At 42.8% G+C, this 17,348-nt stretch overlaps 1 protein-coding gene across 6 annotated transcripts in view; it reads left to right on the forward strand.

The window, feature by feature from the left end:
• fastkd2 (FAST kinase domains 2) overlaps nt 1-17,348 on the forward strand; it is a 34,654-nt gene that overhangs the window by 11,474 nt on the left and 5,832 nt on the right. For 5 of the 6 annotated variants that reach the window (XR_011886408.1, XM_072261389.1, XM_072261387.1 and 2 more), the window contains exons 5-10: nt 5,504-5,627; nt 7,845-7,984; nt 9,114-9,286; nt 11,526-11,689; nt 13,366-13,587; nt 16,286-16,373. Coding sequence is in view for 5 of the 6 variants with exons in the window: in XM_072261389.1 (XP_072117490.1) it covers nt 5,504-5,627; nt 7,845-7,984; nt 9,114-9,286; nt 11,526-11,689; nt 13,366-13,587; nt 16,286-16,373 (911 nt within the window). In the remaining variant the exon portion in view is untranslated. The remainder of the gene's footprint in view (nt 1-5,503; nt 5,628-7,844; nt 7,985-9,113; nt 9,287-11,525; nt 11,690-13,365; nt 13,588-16,285; nt 16,374-17,348) is intronic. The other variant, XM_072261392.1, reaches the window with a different exon arrangement.

A 17,348-nucleotide genomic window follows, 5' to 3' on the forward strand; every position in this document is an offset into this window, starting at 1 on the left:
AGGAAGGATGTAAAGGCTGTGGAGAGGATACAGAAGAGATTCACTGGGATATTGCCTGAATTGGAAAGTATTAGCTAAAAGGAGGGGTTGGACAAACTTTGATTGTTTTCTTAGGACAGTCGGAGGCTGAGGAGCTGCTTGATAAAAGTTTATAAAATTGTGAGAGATAGATAAAGTCTTTTTCCCAGGGCTTAAATGTCATACTAGAGGATGTAGGTCTAAGATGAGAGGGGGAAGATTTAACAGAGATTTATAATGTAAGATTTTCTATACAGAGGGTGGAATTCACTGCCAGGGGACGTAGTAAAAGTAGATATGACAGCAACATTTAAGAGACATTTAGACAGACACATGAACAGGCAGGAAATGGGGGTACAGAGCATAGAACACTACAGCACAGTACAGTTCCTTCAGCCCATTATATAGTGCTGATCTTTTAACCTACTCCAAGATCAATCTAATGCATCCCTCCCACATTGCCCTTCATTTTTCTTTCATCCTTGTGCCTATTAAGCATTTCTTAAATGCCCCTAAAGTATTGCCCCTTGCCTGGCAGTGTGATTCATGCACTTACCACTCTGTGTTTAAAAAAAAAAAAAATCTACCTCTGACGTCCCCCCTATAATATCCTCCAATCACCTTAGCCTATTGCCACCCTGGGAAAAAGACACAGGCTGTCCACTCTATCTATGTCTCTTATCATGGTATACATTTCTATCAAGCCTCCTCTCATCTTCCTTTGCTCCAAAGAGAAAATCCCTAGCTCACTCATCCTCTCCTCATAAAACACGTTCTCTAATTCAGACAGCATCTTGGTAAAATTCCTCTGCACTAAAGCTTCCATATCCTTACTATAATGAGATGACTAGAACTGAAACCAATATTCCAATTGAGTATTGAGTTCATTTCTAGTCACTCATTATAATTGTGGTCTAACCAGCATTTTATAGAGCTGCAACATTACCTCATGGCTCTTGAACTCACTCCTCTAACGAAGGCCAATACACCATACGCTACCTTAACCATGCTAGTGTGATAATTTTGAGGGATCTGTGGATTTGGACCCAAGATTCTCTGTTCCTCCATAGTGCTAAGAATCCTACTATTATTAAATCTATATTCTGCCTTCAAATTTGACCTTCTAAAGTGTATCACTTTACACTTTTCCAGATTGAACTCCATCTGCCACTTCTCAGCCCAGCTTTGCATCCTGTTCTATTTTAATCTAAGATAACATTCTACGCTATCCACAACACCACCAATCTCCACGTCATTTGCAAAATTACTAATGCACCCTTCCACTTCCTCATCCAAATCATTTATAAAAATCATAGTGGTCCCAGAACAGATTCCCTGCAGCACACCATTAGTCCCAGACCTCCAGAATACACTCCATCTACTACCATCTTCTGCCTTCTGTGGGCAAACTAATTCTGAATCCACCCTGCCAAGTTTACATGGATCCCATGCCCTCCTGACTTTTTGAATGAGCGTACCCTGGGGAACCTTGTCATACATCTTACTAAAATCCATATACATTACAGTGCATATACCAGTTTATCTTCATCAGTTTGCTTTGTCGCTTCCTCAAAGAAGTCAGTCGAGCTCACAAGGCACAACCTGCTCCTCACAAAGCCATGCTGACTATCCCTAATAAGACTATGCTTCTCCAAATGCTCATAAATCCTGTCCAAGAGATTGCCCACTGCTAATGTGAAACTCCCTGGATTATCCTTATTAATTTTCTTGTGAACAAAGGAGTAAACATTGCCATCCTCCTGTCTTCTGATACTACTCTTTGGCCAGTGCGACAGAAAGAACATCACCAAAGGCGCAGCAATCTCATTCCTCATTTCCCGTAGTAAACTGTGGTATATCCTACTGATTTTCGAAAGTTTCAACACTCCCTCTTTCTTAATCTCAATATATTCCAGCACATTAAGCTGTTCTACACCGACATCGCCTTAAGAACCTTCTCCATCTCCCTCGACACCAGGCACACGTTTCCTCTTTTATCCCTGATCAGTCCAACCTTCACTCTCCTCATCCTCTGTTCTGCAAGTACACGGAAAACACCTTGAGTTTTTCCTGAATTCTTCTTGCCAAGGCCTTCTCATCTCCCCTTCTAGTTCTCCTAAATCCCCTCTTAAGCTCCTTCTTGGCTACCTTATAACTTCAAGAGCACTGTTTGATGTTTTCCTCCTGAACCTTGTGCATGCTTCCTTCTTTCTCTTGACTAAATGTTGCACCTCTGTTGTCAACCATGGTCCTTTCATGCAACCCTGCCTCAAAGAAACAGCTCTATCCAGAACCCATTCCAAGTACTCCTCCTACATTCCTTTGTATATTTCCTGAGAACATCTGCTCCCAATTAATGCTAATAACATCATAACTAACCCTTCCCTAATTAAATACTTTCCCATATCGTCTGCTCCTGTCCTTGCCCAAGGGTATGTAAAGATCAGAGAGTTGGGGTCTGTCTCTGAAACATTCATGCACCAAGAGATTTATCACTTGACAAGGTTCATTATCTAGTTCCAGATCCGGTATTGCCTCTCCTCTAGCTAACCTGTCCTGGACATACCTAACAAATTCTGCCCCATCTAACCTCTTGCAATAATGAGGTGCCACTTAATATTAGAGAAGTTGAAGTCATCCATGACAACAGTTATTATTTTTGCACCTTTCCAAAATCTGCCTCCCAATCTGCACCTCAGTGTCTCTGTTGCTATTGTGGGGGAAGGGGAGGGGAGGGGAATTGAGTCTATCGCAGGGGTCGGCAACCTTTTCGCCTCTGTGGGCCAGATCGCGTATTAATGAGTGGGCGGTGGGCCAGATAAATGCCATAAAAAACTTGAAATATGGGAATTATCCACTTAAGTACATCTAGTTATGTTTTGCCTCAAGTTAATGAATAACGCATGCTAGAAAGTCATTTGTGCTTAAGGTTGCCTATCCCTGGTCTATAGAATACTCCCAGTGGAGTGATTGCTCCCTCTCTGTTTCTGACTGCCACCCATACTCAGTACTCAGTTGAAGATGACGCGAGGATGTCCTTCCTTTCTGCAGCTGTGACGCTATCCTTGATTACTAGTCCCACTTCTTTCACCTCCCTGTATGTCCATTTTGAAACATCTCAACCCAGGAGCATCCAAAGTTCAAAGTAAATTTGTTATCAAACTATGTATACCATATACAAACTTGAGATTCATCCAGCAGCCATTCCTGCACTTGTGACGTGATCACAACATCGTAGCTCCAGGTACTGATCCATACTGCAAGGTATCACCCTCATTCCTGCTCCTTCTCGCATTAAAGTAAATATATTTCAACCTATTCAGTTGACTATTGATGTCTTATCCTTCCTACACATTGCACCTACCTTTTCAGCAATTGCTCCATCATATAACCTATAATTAGTTTTATTTTACATTTATTTATTTTAGCAATACAGAGTGGAGTGGGCCTTTCTGGCTGTTTGAGGCACATTGCCCTAGCAACCCCTGACCCTAACTTAATCAGGGGACAGTTTACAATGACCAATTAACTTATGCTCTACATCACCATCATGAAGTGCTTCGAGATGCTGGTCAAGGCACTCATTAACTCCAACCTCCCAAACAACCTTAAACTGCAAGTTGCCCTCTGCAGAAACAGGTCTGCAGCAAATGCCATCTCCCTGGTCCTTTGCTCATCTCCAGAGCATCTTCACAGTAAAGACATCTGTATCAGATTATTGCTTATTGATTACAGCTCCATCTTCGATACTGTAGTTCCAAGAAGACTCATCTCCAAACTCCTAAATCTGGGATTAACACCTCCCTTTGCAACAGGATCTTTGACTTCCTGACCAACAAACCGCAATCAGTAAGGCTAGGCAGAATAATCTCCCCCATGATTATCCTCAACACTGGTCCATAAAGCTATGTCCCCTGTCCCCTACTCTACTTCCTAAACACTCATGACTGTGGGGCTGTATTCTGCTCTAGCTCCATCTACAAGATTGCAGATAATATCCCCACACTTGGTTGTCTCTCAAATAATATTGGGTGGGAGTATAGGGAGCCTAGTGACATATCATGACAACCTTTCCCTCAATGTCAGCAAAACAGAAGAGCTAGTCATTGATTTTTAAGGAATTGGGATGCTGCACATGCTCCTGTATACACCAATCGTACCGAAGTCAAAATAGTTCAGACCTTCAAGGACTTAGAAATGAGTAGTGTCAGTTGCTTGTCCTGGTCCAACCACAGTAACTCCACCACCAAGAAAACTCGTCAGTGCCTCTACATCCTCAGGAGGCTAAAGAAATGTAGCATGTCCCCTTTGACACACACCAATTTTTATCAATGCACCATAGAAAGCATCCTATCCAGGTACAACACGGCTTAGAATGGCATAAGATCTGCTTGTTACTGCAGGAAACTACAGAGAGTTGTGGACACTGCTCAGCACACCATGGAAACCAGCCTCACCCTCATCGACTTTGATTACACTTCTTGCTGCCTTGGCAAGGCTCTCAGTGTAGCTAGACATCACCTACCCTAGATATCCTATATTAATTGTGCATGAGATACAAATATCAAAGTATCTACCACAAGGCTCAAGGACAGTTTCTGTCTAACTGTTATAAAACAGCACCTTATTGTCTATTGCAATACACGCTGTATTAAATGGGTGTGTATGAATGGTAATCAAGGCAAGGTTTTCACTGTACCTCAATATACGTAACAAGAATAAATAAACCAATGAATAATCAGGTGGTCCTCATTCTTTCTAAACTCCAAGGAACCCTACCTAAATGTCCTAGCCTCTAAAGTATTAATGAATGTAGAATCAAGATAAGTACATTGAAGTAAGGCCCAGAGCAGCTGCGTTCTGACTGAATGGTGATACAGGCTGAAAGAGTGGAGTGTCCCACCACTGTTTTTCTGATGTAAACAGATAACACAATAGTCATTGGGGCAGCTTGGTAACGTAGCGGTCAGCATAACGCTTTACAGTACCAGTAACCTGGGTTCATTTCCGGCCACTGTCTGTAAGGAATTGGTATGTTCTCCCCGTGTCGGTTTCCTCCGGGTGCTCTGGTTTCCTCCCATAGTCCAAAGACGTACCAGTTGGTAGGTTGGTTGGTCATTGTAAATTATTCCTTGATTAGGCTAGCATTAAAAACTGGGGGATTGCTAGGCGGCGTGGAAGGGCCTCCACACTATATCTTAATAAATAAATAGTGTTTCAGTGCCTGTGGTGCAGAGCTTACCTAATGCATTGTGTAGAAGACACTACCAATTACAAAATGGGTGTTACACTACTCCCATTTGATGGTAGTGTCATTGCCAGTGATATATGAAGCAGTGCTTTATATGCATCATATATCATTGGCAATGACACTATTTTAAAGCTTTATTCAAGTTATGTGGGGACATGTTGATTTATAGTATTAACCAAACTTGATTTACAGTGCTGTGAGATGATTTATAGCCTCTCACTTCCTGTTCCACAGAACAAAGCGCTGTCATTGCTGAATCAGTTCACTCTTCCAAACTCGCAGTACATGTTCATCACTTTGGCAGCCATGGGTTACCGCTCGTACCCACTCTTAGAGGCTTGCAGTAACAGGATTATCGGTGAGTTCTCATTCTTCTCTTCAAACCTTTTCAATTAATGTTCCTAACGGTTTTTGCACTCACTAACCTAACAAGATATGAGTGCCTCCAATCCTTCCAGTCCTTAAACATCCCCAACCTTCTTTCTGGGCGTGGCTTCCATTGCCTGAGTCCTAAACTCTAGAATCACCTCACCACTTTCCTCCTCTTCGCCAAGACATTTCGTGATATCTTTTAGAATAGAGGATTTGGTTCCTCTTCCTAAAACTTTTTGTGTTGTTGTGTAGTATCTTGGAGCAATTCAACATAATAAGGGCACTTTGCTGCATTTACTGAATTGCAGTTTTCAATCACCCTCAATCGTTCAACAAGGTTTTGATAGTCCCTTCTGTTCTGCAAATCAGAAATACAAGATTCTGGAGATGTGGGAACTCTTGAGCAACGCACTCAAAATGCTGGTGTAACTCAGCAGGTCAGGCAGCATCTGTGGAGAGGAATAATCATTCAATGTTTCAGGCCAAGACCCTTCATCAGAATTGGAAAGGAAGGGAGCAGAAGCCAGAAGAAGAGTGGTGGGGGTGGGGGGGAGGGATAGAGGACAAGCTGGAAGGTGATAGGTGAGAAAGTCTAGGACCAGAGGACACAGCCTCAAATTAGAGGGATGTCCTTTTAGAACAGAGATGAGGAATATCTTTAGCCACAGAGTGGTGAATCTGTGGAATACATTGCCACAGGCAGCTGTGGAGGACCAAGTCTTTAAGTATATCAAGGCAGAGGTTGGTAGATTCTTGATTGGTCAGGGCATGAAGGGATACGGAGCAAAGGCAGGAGATTGTGGCTGAGAGTTAAAATGGATCAGTCATGATGAAATGGCTGAGCAGACTCGATGGGCCAAATGGCCGAATTCTCCTATAGCTTATGGTCTAAAGTGAGACCAAGTGAGAGGGATAGGTGGTTGGAGGAGGGGGGGAAGATGAAGTAAGAAGCTTTGAGGTGATAGGTGAAAAAGGTGAAGGGCTGAAGAAGAAGGAATCTGAATGGGGATTAGAAAAAGAGGAGAGAGGAGAATAGCATAATTGATGTTCATGCCATCCGGTTGGAGACTACCCAGACTGAACCTGAGGTATTGCTCCTTCAAACTGAGTTTGATCTCATTGTGGCAGTAAGGGAGGCCATAGACAGACATATCAGAATGGGAAGTCGAATTGAAATGCATACCCACTGGGAGATCCTGCATTTTGCAGCAGACAGCACGAAGGTGTTTGATAAAGCAGTCCCTCAATCTGTGTCACATCACACACTGCACTGGGAGCAGTAGATCAGTGGCCCATTTGTGACTTTCATTTATCTCCATGGCTCCCACACTCCATTGTCAACGTTAGTTGCTGAAGTTTTTTTTGTCAACTATACTAATTATTTTAATATGCAGTCAATATGTATCCCCAATAAGTCTCTGAACCAAAGTTTCATATCTGTGCAGTTATTTCAATTGAACTTTAAATTTCTTTTAAAATATGCTAGGTATCAGGGATTTAATGGAAGTGTAGTGGTAGACTTCACACATTCTCACGTTTCTGCAGTTTAGCCATTTCTGGCACCTGACCTCACTCAGGGTCACAGTTTGTGGGGTCTCATGGGAACAGTTTGTGGGGTCTCATGGGAACAGTTTGTGGATAGTCATACGAGGAGGTGGTGCATATCTCAAGACCTTGTTATGCAACCACTGACGCCAGGTAGACAATCTCTGAAGAGTATTGATAATGGCTGGGCTCACCCATCTTGAAAAGACACTGCCCAGAAGAAGGAAATGGCAAACCACTTCTGAGGAAAAATTTGCCAAGAACAGTCATGGTCACTGGACCATGATCGCCCACGTCATACGACATGTCACATGATGATGATGATAGCATGGGAACAGGCCAACCAAGTCCATACCAACCATCCTGCACCTTTTTTTTGTATCAATCCTACTCTTACTATTTAATTTCACCATATTCCCATCAGCTCCCCCAGATTCTACCAAAGTTGAGACCAAGGAAGTGTAGATGGTTCCAACAGAGGGGAGACAGCATGAAAGAACAGGGAAAGTTAGCCATTCCTCGTGACTTGACAGTATGTTGGAGAAAAGTGTGGGCATTGCAGATATATGTAGGATTGTTTGACTGTAGTAGTTAAAAAGAATTAAAGGAACTGTTCAATTTATATAATACACGTTATACAACCATTTAATTCCTGCAGACAATATCCACAGCATCCCATTTTGGCGACTTGTGCAGATCTTACAGTCGAGCAAGGACCTCGGTTACCGGAATCCGGCTCTTCTCACGGCTGCTGGCAACCACATGGCTTCCATGCTAGCTGTCTGGGAGGTGAAGCAGGTAAAGCACTTCCGAGAACCGGGTGAAGGGCCTACTTTTCATGACTGGCAAACATATTTCTGGGACTGAAGCGGAAGCACTATCAAAAAGCTGGCAGAGGCGTGATGGACCAAACGGCCTCTTCCTCCTTGATATTATTTTCCTAGGCTAGGCTGCAGTGACCACGAGAAGGGGGGTAACCAATAGCTGAAAAAAACAAGTTGTAAGTAGAGTTGCCACATATGCCTAAAGGCTGACTCTTCAAGTTGCTCAAAATGTCTGAAGTTATTAACCTTGCAGCCAGCAGCAGAAGACACAGGAGCAGAATGAGACCACTCAGCTTATGGAGTCTGCTCCGCCATTCCATCAGGCTGATTTATTATCCCTCTCAAACCCATTCTCCTACCTTCTCCCCGCAACCTTTGATGCCTTTACTAATCGAGAACCTATCAACCTCTGCTTTTAATATACCCAATGACTTGGCCTCCACAGCGGTCCGTGACAATGAATTCTACAGATTAAACACCCTCTGACTGAAGAAATTCCTCCTCATCTCTATTCTAAAGACACGTCCTTCTAAGGTGTAGAATATATTGCCACAGACGGTTATAGAGGCCAAGTCATTGGGTGTATTTAAAGTGGAGGTCAATGGTGTTGTGCTCATTATTGAGGGATAGTGCAGAGCACACCAGGATGCCAGCATGCAGGATGCTCAATTGAACCTTGTTGATAACTGCTTGTACAGTATGTGAACTCCTTCCGTGTGAGAGTGTCTAAATGAGTGGCATAGGAACAACACTATTAACAGCCACTGCAGATAGGTTCTTGATTAGTAAGGGTGAAAAGGCAGGAGAGTGGGGTTGAGAGGGAAAATAAACCAGCCATGATTGAATTGCAGAGCAGACTCTTTGGGCTGAATAGCCTAATTCTGCTCCTATGTCTTACGGCTTTATGGATTAATGAGGGAAAAGCAACCGGAGTGAGTGCAGAAATTGGCAATGACATGTTAAATGGATAGGAGGGATCCTTTAGCTAATCTTTACGATAGCTGGTTTATATGACAAGTAGGCAAGTGTCACTGAGACATAACTTGCAGGGCGATAAGTGCGAGAAAGCAGGAGGCTTCAATTTGTTCTGTTCTGTGTTCCAGCTGATCACCTTGCTAGCACTGCTTGCCGAATTCGGATTCCGTCATATTGAGCTGATGGATGGCTTCGCACAGATGGTGCCAGCAAGATCTGAATCCCTAACTTTTAACCATGTGCTATCAACTCTTCGTGCTTACTCCCTGTTGAACCATTACCCAGAAGAGGGGCACATCAAGTAGGTCTCAGTTCCACTGATCCTTTCTCTCACGTGCTCTGTGTCCCGTCATAACAACAGCTTGCCTGATACGTAGTCTTCCTGATGTTGTCACAAACCTGGCAAGAGTTACTTAAGGATATTGCATCACACGATACTGGAGGAACTCAGTGTGTCAGGTAGTATCTATGGAAAGGAATGAGCAGTCTCTGTTTCAGGCCAAGACTTATTTACGTTACTGGAAAGGCTGGCTTATTCCCCCTTCCTTTCCAGTCCTGATGAAGGGTCTTGGGCCAAAACATCAGCTATTCATTCCTCTCCATAAAATGCTGCCTGACCTGCCAAGTTCCCTTAGCATTTCATGTGTGTTTTTCAAGGTTTCCAGCATCAGCAGGATCTCTTGTGTTTAAAAATTTATCACCAAGGGGCGGACAGGGAGTTCAGGGAGGCTCTCTGGGTTTCCTGGTGGAGATTATTATTGCCATCTGCTCACCAGGATGACAAAGGATAAATCTGAAGGATCTTAATTGATTATTTTAATAAGCAGGAGATATCTGTCCCCTCCAGCTGAAGTTTGCTGTAAACTTGAAGGGCTTCATACCATGTCTTTAGAACCGTGCAGGGGAAATGTAGTAATTCTCAAATGTTCACAGCTTTGAGGTATGTTTGAAGATTCATTCCAGGATTTAAGAACATAGCCCAGCTTGACACACCAGGGAAGTACAGAGAGGTGAAACAGTGTCGGGCATATCTTCTTTCGTATGAAGCTTGAACTGAAGTCCTATTTACACTCTCAGGTGAATCTAGATCCCTTGGTAGCTATTGAGGCAAAGAACAGAGAGAGTTTCCCAAGAGAACTTGTCCTTTGGATAAAAAAGTTTTAATAAGTAGTTACTTAAGACTGACTGATATAGTCCAGCTGGTGAGTTGCGTAAGCAGCAACATAATTAAGTGATTAAAGATGTTAAATATTGGCAAATTTTCTTATCCCATATTTGTGCTATGGACATTGTGTCCATTATTGTACCTTTAGTTACACCGTTTCCTTGATGTAACTGAAGTCTTTCCTAAGATGTGACATGTGAAATAAATGTATCTGTTCCAACTGGCTCAGTATTGTCCTTATAAAGATTCTGCATAATTTAGTGGTGTTGGCATCTGTTTATGAAGCAGCCTTACCTTGTACCTATTTAAATGCCTTAGCTTGCCCTGGCACCAGTACATACATCGGGTGCTATTGAATGGCTAATGCTGCTTCCTCGCTGCATTAAGAACCGGGTTCAATCCCAACCTCTGGTGCTGGATGGGCATGTTCTGTCTGTGACTGTGTGAGTTTCCTCTGGGTGTTCTAGTTTACTCCTAGATGGACAGACTGGGTGATTAATTAGCCATTGTGATTATGTCGGTAGATAGCAGCAGAATTGGGATTTGCTGGTCATGCACATACTTAATAACCGAATCTTTTAATTTAGATTTTTTTTCATGCTGAAATGGATTGACACTTCTCTCCATGAAATTGCACCTGCCATACGTCAGCCCATTCACCAGCCTGTAGATTCTGTCACTGCCTTCACTACAGGGAATTTTCTGTAACCTGCCAACTTTGAAATTGTATTCTGAATATCTAAGAAGTTATTGATATATATCCAAAAGAGCTGGGATTATAAAACCAAAGACAGGTATACACCACTGTTCTGTTCATCTGTGCTCTCTGCTTTCCAGGTTTTTTTTTTCAATTATGTCTGCTCTTTCAATGCCTCTGCCATTGACCTTGCCTTGCACCTTAACTCCTGGTGGAGTTGTCGGGGCACCGTCATGTCAAGCTTTGCACCAGTATGTGGCTATAAATTCAATGTAATGCATAAAAGCTATTTTTAAAAAATAAAACACATTTGCTTTGTAAACTTTTAATCTGCCTTTGGGTGAGAGAAGCAATTCTGATTTGCAGGCTTCTGATCACTTAGATCCTTGATCCTGGAAATTTCAAACAAGAGAACATCTGCAGGTTCTGGAAATCCAAGAAACACACACAAATACTGGAGGAACCAGCAGGCCAGGCAGCATCTACGGAAAAGTGCTCAGTTGACGTTTCGGACTGAGACCCTTCCTGAGTCCTGCTGAGTAGTCTTTTCCACAGATGCTGCCTGGCCTGTTGAGTTCCTCCACCATTTTGTGGGTGGACCCTGGAAATTTGACTGGTTTTGGAAGATGTGTTTAATTTAGTTTTTTTTTGTTTTTGTGTTCCTTCCACACCCTGTAGATTTGTAGAGACTCTCATCGAACTGTTTCAGTCACACATGTCAAAGTGCTCATCGGTGGAGTTGCTTCAGGGAGTTTACTACCTTTGTCTAATGGGACACTATCCCCCAGCTGTACTAAACCATCTCTTCCAGGGTGAGGTCCTGAGCAAGCTCCAGTCCTCAGGTGAGTGGCTGTCACATACATATTCTCATAACTCTACTGTCCTTTCTCTTTGAACAGTGTTTTAGTGAGTAAAAGTAGGCCATTCAGTCTCCGTTAGCATGTGCCATGGATAACAGCACATCTCTGCACGCGGTCCATCCATATATCAGAAAGTGCTGGATTAATAAATATGGTTTGGACCCAATCAATATGTTTGGGAAGTTATTTTGTTGCTTATAAATGGTTAACAACAAGAGGAGCAAAAACCTGTTTACACTGTTCAAGAAATAAAGATTCTTGCGTTCCTTCTACGGTTAGAGACCTCTGGTGGCAGCAAGTAGAACAGTCTCCACTAGCTGTCAACACCACTTACAACCACAGTTTGAAGGGGAAGTCCACTAAATTAATCTTGAGAGAAAACAAACAGAGTGCACCCTGGTGATAGCGTATCCTTCCTTTTTACAGCCCTTGGCTCAGTTTGCAACTCCAGTCTGAAGAAGAAGTCCACTCTGTCAGTGAAATATTCCTTTCTCTTGAGCAAACAACTTCATGTCGCAGGTTACCGTAACAAATCATTACGGCAACCAGCTTTAATCAAGCTGTTTATCATATTCTTGGTACATTAGTCATTACCACACCAATGAATTGTACAATGATAATTGCAAATATACCCAAAAATTCATAAAAGTTTTAAATATTTTAAGTAAAATGCACAATGTTACTCTTTTAATACAATTGCAATGTTCTTGCTGCCTTCCACTGCATCATGGGCTGCGGAGGCCAAGCCTTTGGGTTATTTCTGGCAGGGATTGATAGGTTCTTGACTGGTTAATGGTTTAAGGGTTACAAGGAAAAGGCATGAGAATTGGGCTGAGAAAAAGAAAACAGCCATGATTGAATGGCAGAGCAGCCTCAAGGGGCTGAATGATTAATCTGCTTCTCGGTGTTCTGCAAGTGGTGTTGACAGATACTGGAGAGTCTTCCATTTGCTGCCACCAGAGGTCTCTAACAGTAAAAGGGAAGCAAGAATCTATATTTCTTAAACAGTATAAACAGTTTTTTAACATCTTGTCTACTGGATGGGCCTTAGTTATTCCTTTCAAATCTTTTAATTGTACTGAACTCAACTAAATCACTGACTGATTTTTTGCATTCAAGAGTATCCAAGCCTGGTGTATCCACGCCAGCTTGTACTCAGTTTGATCATCTGAGGTCAGACACTGTTGTAGTGAATCTATATTGCACCCCCCCATAAATAATATTTTCCTGAGCTGTGTGTCCAGAATTAGGGCTGGCTTCTTGTTAAAAGACCAGTCTTTACATGACCAGTACTGGATCCATCTTCTTTCGTGTAAATTGATCTTTAAATTTTTGTGGTTACTGAGAACCATTTCACTCCTAATGCCATCATTAGAGCTTCCTCTTGATGTTTGGTCTGTGCTCCCATCACTTCCATTCCTCATAATTTCCACCCTATCCCCAACCCAATTCAGTTCCTGGCCAACTTCCTTTCTATTCTCCACTGTCGTCATTTAAGGCCTCTTCTACCACATAAGTACCGTGGTCCTGGAGCGTATTAAAATATCCAGGTCAATGACTGTACAAGCAGAGGACTTCAACATGGATTACTTTAATCCTATCATGATCTTGGCATTGTTTTGTTATCATTCCTAATTATATCTCCTCCCTCTTTCTAGACAATTTCAATCGAGCGTCAAATAAGCGAATGCTTCAGTGCATCAAGCTCTGTATGGAGTTGGAGAATCCTTCTTTTGCCATGCCCGACATTGCTGGGATCGCAGAGCCCTTGGCAACCAATATTGTGGTAAACACGGCCATGAAGGAGGTGGTGGAAACCATCCTGGGTGACAGTAGTCTGTATCGCTGTGGGTCGGTGTTGAGAGACATTCATTTGATCGGTATTTAAAACATTATTGGTTATTTGCTGTGATTTTGCTGCTCCTCTCATGCTATTCACATTCCCCATTGTCGAGATCTACCAAATTCAGATTCACTTATTGATCACACCCATCAAAGCATACAGTGAAATGTGCCTTTCGCATTAACCAACACAACCTAAGGATGCGATGGGGGCAGCCCCTAAGTGCTGGCATACATCAGCATAGCACGTCCACAATGTTCAGAACATCACAAGCAGCAACGACACACCAAAACAACAACAGCAAAACTAGCCCCTCGCCTAATCAAGTTAAAATAGCATGAGCTGATCTAGAACTCTTTCCTGGATCCATTCATCGCGAATTTTGATCCTAACCTCAGGTCCTGTCTGCGTGCAGTTTTCCTCTTGCTGCTCTGGTCAATTAACCAACTGACCCACGCATCTTTGGGATGTGGGAGGAAACTAGAACACCCAAGGGAAACTGTGTAGAGCTGCCAGCAAATTGACAAAATCCAGGCCTAAATTGAAGAAAGCCACAGAATCGTACTGTATAGAAACAGGCCCTTCAGTCCACTGAGCCTCTGCTGACCATCAAGCACCCATTTCCACTAATCCCATTTCATTCTCTCCACATTTCCATCAACTGGAATAGATTCTACCACTCACCTACACATTAGAAACAATTTCCAGCAGCCAATTAACCTCCAAACTGCAGAGTTTTGTAATGTGAAGGAAAAAGAAACCGAGCAGGCCAGGGGAGACCCAAGCATTGTCAGTGAGAACATACAAGCTCCGTGCAGACAAGACCTGAGGTGAGGCTCAAATCTGGATCTCCACTGCGGTGAGGCAGTGGCTGCAGCAGCTGAGCTGCTCTGCTTCCCCTGTACTCAGTGTAGTCTAGTAAAAGTTAACATTTTGGAGAGTGAACATTGGAGATGTATGAAAATGTTACCAGTGTTGTGAGCAGAAAGGTTAGCACTTCTCCTTTGCTCAGGAAGATACTATCTTGTTGCCACTATCCATGTTGCTGCTGTCTGGAGCTTGCCGCCTGGATGGTTCCATAATGTTTTGAGGGTACCTTCAAAGGTGAAGTTGTGGAGTTTTCAGGGCAGTGTGGAAAGAGGAGGGGCTTGGGCCCTACGGGACCACCAGTTCAGAGAGCCAGCCCGGGCACACACTGGGACTGTCGAACACAAGTGCCAGAGCGGACAGCACGAGGAATCCACTCTGAAGTGGACTAGGCCACTGGGTGGTAAGGGCCAGAGCTACCAAAACTATTAATTTTAATGGTTCACAAATACTGGTGCTATACCTTAATATGATTCAGGATCAGAAATCCATGCAGAAGGAGGTATGGCCAGGTTTAGTACACTGGTTGTAGATTTATCTTTGGCTCAGAGTTGATTTGCATTAGGAGAGCAATATTCTGCTTCTACATTAGTGACAATGCTGTCACTCATCAGATTCAGCATTACCCCCCATAAGATCTTCCTCCATGCTTCCCTTTTACTGCTCCTCAACAGCTGACATTTATAGAGCTCCATAAGATTTCCAAGACAAATTTGACTCAGCACCAAGTAAGAAGATATTACAACTGGTTCTCTGGGGTAGGTTGTACACAACCTCCTAAAGCAGGAGCTGGGCAGAAGGTTAAGGAGGACAATCCAGAGTTCACTCTGCATACAGCTGGAGGTACAGACACCTGTAGTGAGCAAGGAAGGTGAGGATGAGAGCTGGAGGAATGTGCCGTATTGCTAGATGGGGATGTGGGCACAATAAAGGAAGAGACTTAAATGCAAGGCTTACAAAGTTAATGCTGAAGCTTTATAAGGCATTGGTCAGACCACATCTGAAGTATTGTGAGTAGTTCTAGCAGTTTAGAACATATCTAAAGAAGAATGTACTGGCATTGGAGAGAGGGTCCAGAGGAGGTTTACAAGAATGATTGCAGGAATGAAAGGGTTAACATATGAGGAGCACGGGCTCTGGGCTTGTATACCCTGGACTTTAGAAGAATGAGGGAGAAACTCATTGAAGCCTATCGAATGTTAAAAAGCCTAGATAGAGTGGATGTGGAGAGAATGTTTCCAATAGTGGAAGTGTCTAGGACCATGAGAGCACAGCCTCAGAATAGAATGGTTGAACAGAGGTAAGGAGGAATTTAGTTAGCCAGAGGAAGTGAATCTGGAATTCATTGCCACAGCTGGCTATGGAGGCCAAGTGATTGGGTGTATTTAAAGCAGGTTGACGGTTCTTTATTAGTAGAGCTATCAAGGATTACAGAGAGAATGGTGTTGAGAGAGAAAACAAATCAGCCCTGATCGAATGGCAGGGATGATTCAGTAGACCAAATTCTGTCCTAATTCGGCTCCTATGTCTTATAGTCTTAAGACATTGTTTAACAAGTATCTAGCTGAGCACTTTGATCACTAGACATAATCCTGGAAGATGTATTAAAAATGGATGGGTGCCAACTGGTTGACATGGATGTGATGGGCCAATGGCCTGTTCCCCTGATGTATGACTCTGGCCTGTGAAGGTAACAGAGGTAATACTGCCAGCCTCTGCACTGACGTAGATGATGGGAATGTAGGGGTGCATCCTTGATGCAAATGGCATATCACTGGATTTTTCAGACCTTGTAAATGAGTTTTAAAAATATAGGATGCATGAGAAGACGCATGGTTTAATATCAGTTTTCCATACTCCTTTTAAAGATTTTGAATTTGCTTTGGACCAGGAGAGAAAACATGCAGTACCTTTTCCTCAAGATGATGAAATTGTCCAGAGTACCAGTGTACAGAGGTAAGGGTTACTCTTTCAAATCTTCTCATTGATCCACCTGTGTCTAGGTTTAAAAACTTTTCTACTTGCAACAATTGTGCATTATTTGTACAGAAATATTAAGTATGCCATTAATTTAAATTTCCCAGTTCCTTAAAATTTCCGTAAACTATTTTTTTTTTACAGATTACATCAGTAGTTGGTACTTTTGTAAACACTATGCTCATTTGATAAGCGCAATATCTTCCATCTTTCTTTATTCTTCTTTCTGAATAACTTAATATTTGCAAACAATTCTGCTAATGAAGAATCTGTGCAAAAAAATTGTATACATGCTGTAATTACGCAAGCAAGAGATTCTGCAGATGCTGGAAATCTAGAGCAACATACACAAAATGCTGGAGGAACTCAGCAGGTCAGACAGCATCTATGGAGTAAAATGGTCAGTCAATGTTTCAGGTTGAAACTCTCCATCTGAACAGAAAGGTAGAGGGGAGAAAGACAGAATAAAAAAGAGAAGGGAAGGGGTGGAGCAAGAGTTAGTAAGCAATAAATGAATCCAGGTGAGGAGGGGTGAGAGGCAAATGGAGGAGGGAAGGCTGGAAATAGTGACAGTGGTTGGAGGTGGGGGCAGCAAAGGGCCAAAGATGGTCAAAGCTTGACAGGAAAGGGAAAGGAGGGGTGGGCTGATAGGAACAGGAAGGGGAGGGACCCAGACAAAGGATTTACAGATGGAGGAGAGGAAAGAAACGAGGTGATGGGGCAGGATTAGGAGGAGTGACAAAAGGAATAGAGGGGCAGCTGTTATCTGAAAATTGAAAATTTGGTGTTCATGCCATTTGGTTCTACACTACCCAGGCAGATTGTGAGGTGCTTTTCCTCCAGTTTCTATGAGTCTTGGGCTTTGCCCAAAGAATAGTGGACTAATCTTACACAGGGACTAGGTACCTCCATGTATGACCTCTACATCCCTGGTAAGCTTGAAACATAATATGG

Source organism: Mobula birostris, chromosome 6 (assembly GCF_030028105.1).
Source record: "Mobula birostris isolate sMobBir1 chromosome 6, sMobBir1.hap1, whole genome shotgun sequence".
NCBI lineage: Eukaryota > Metazoa > Chordata > Chondrichthyes > Myliobatiformes > Myliobatidae > Mobula > Mobula birostris.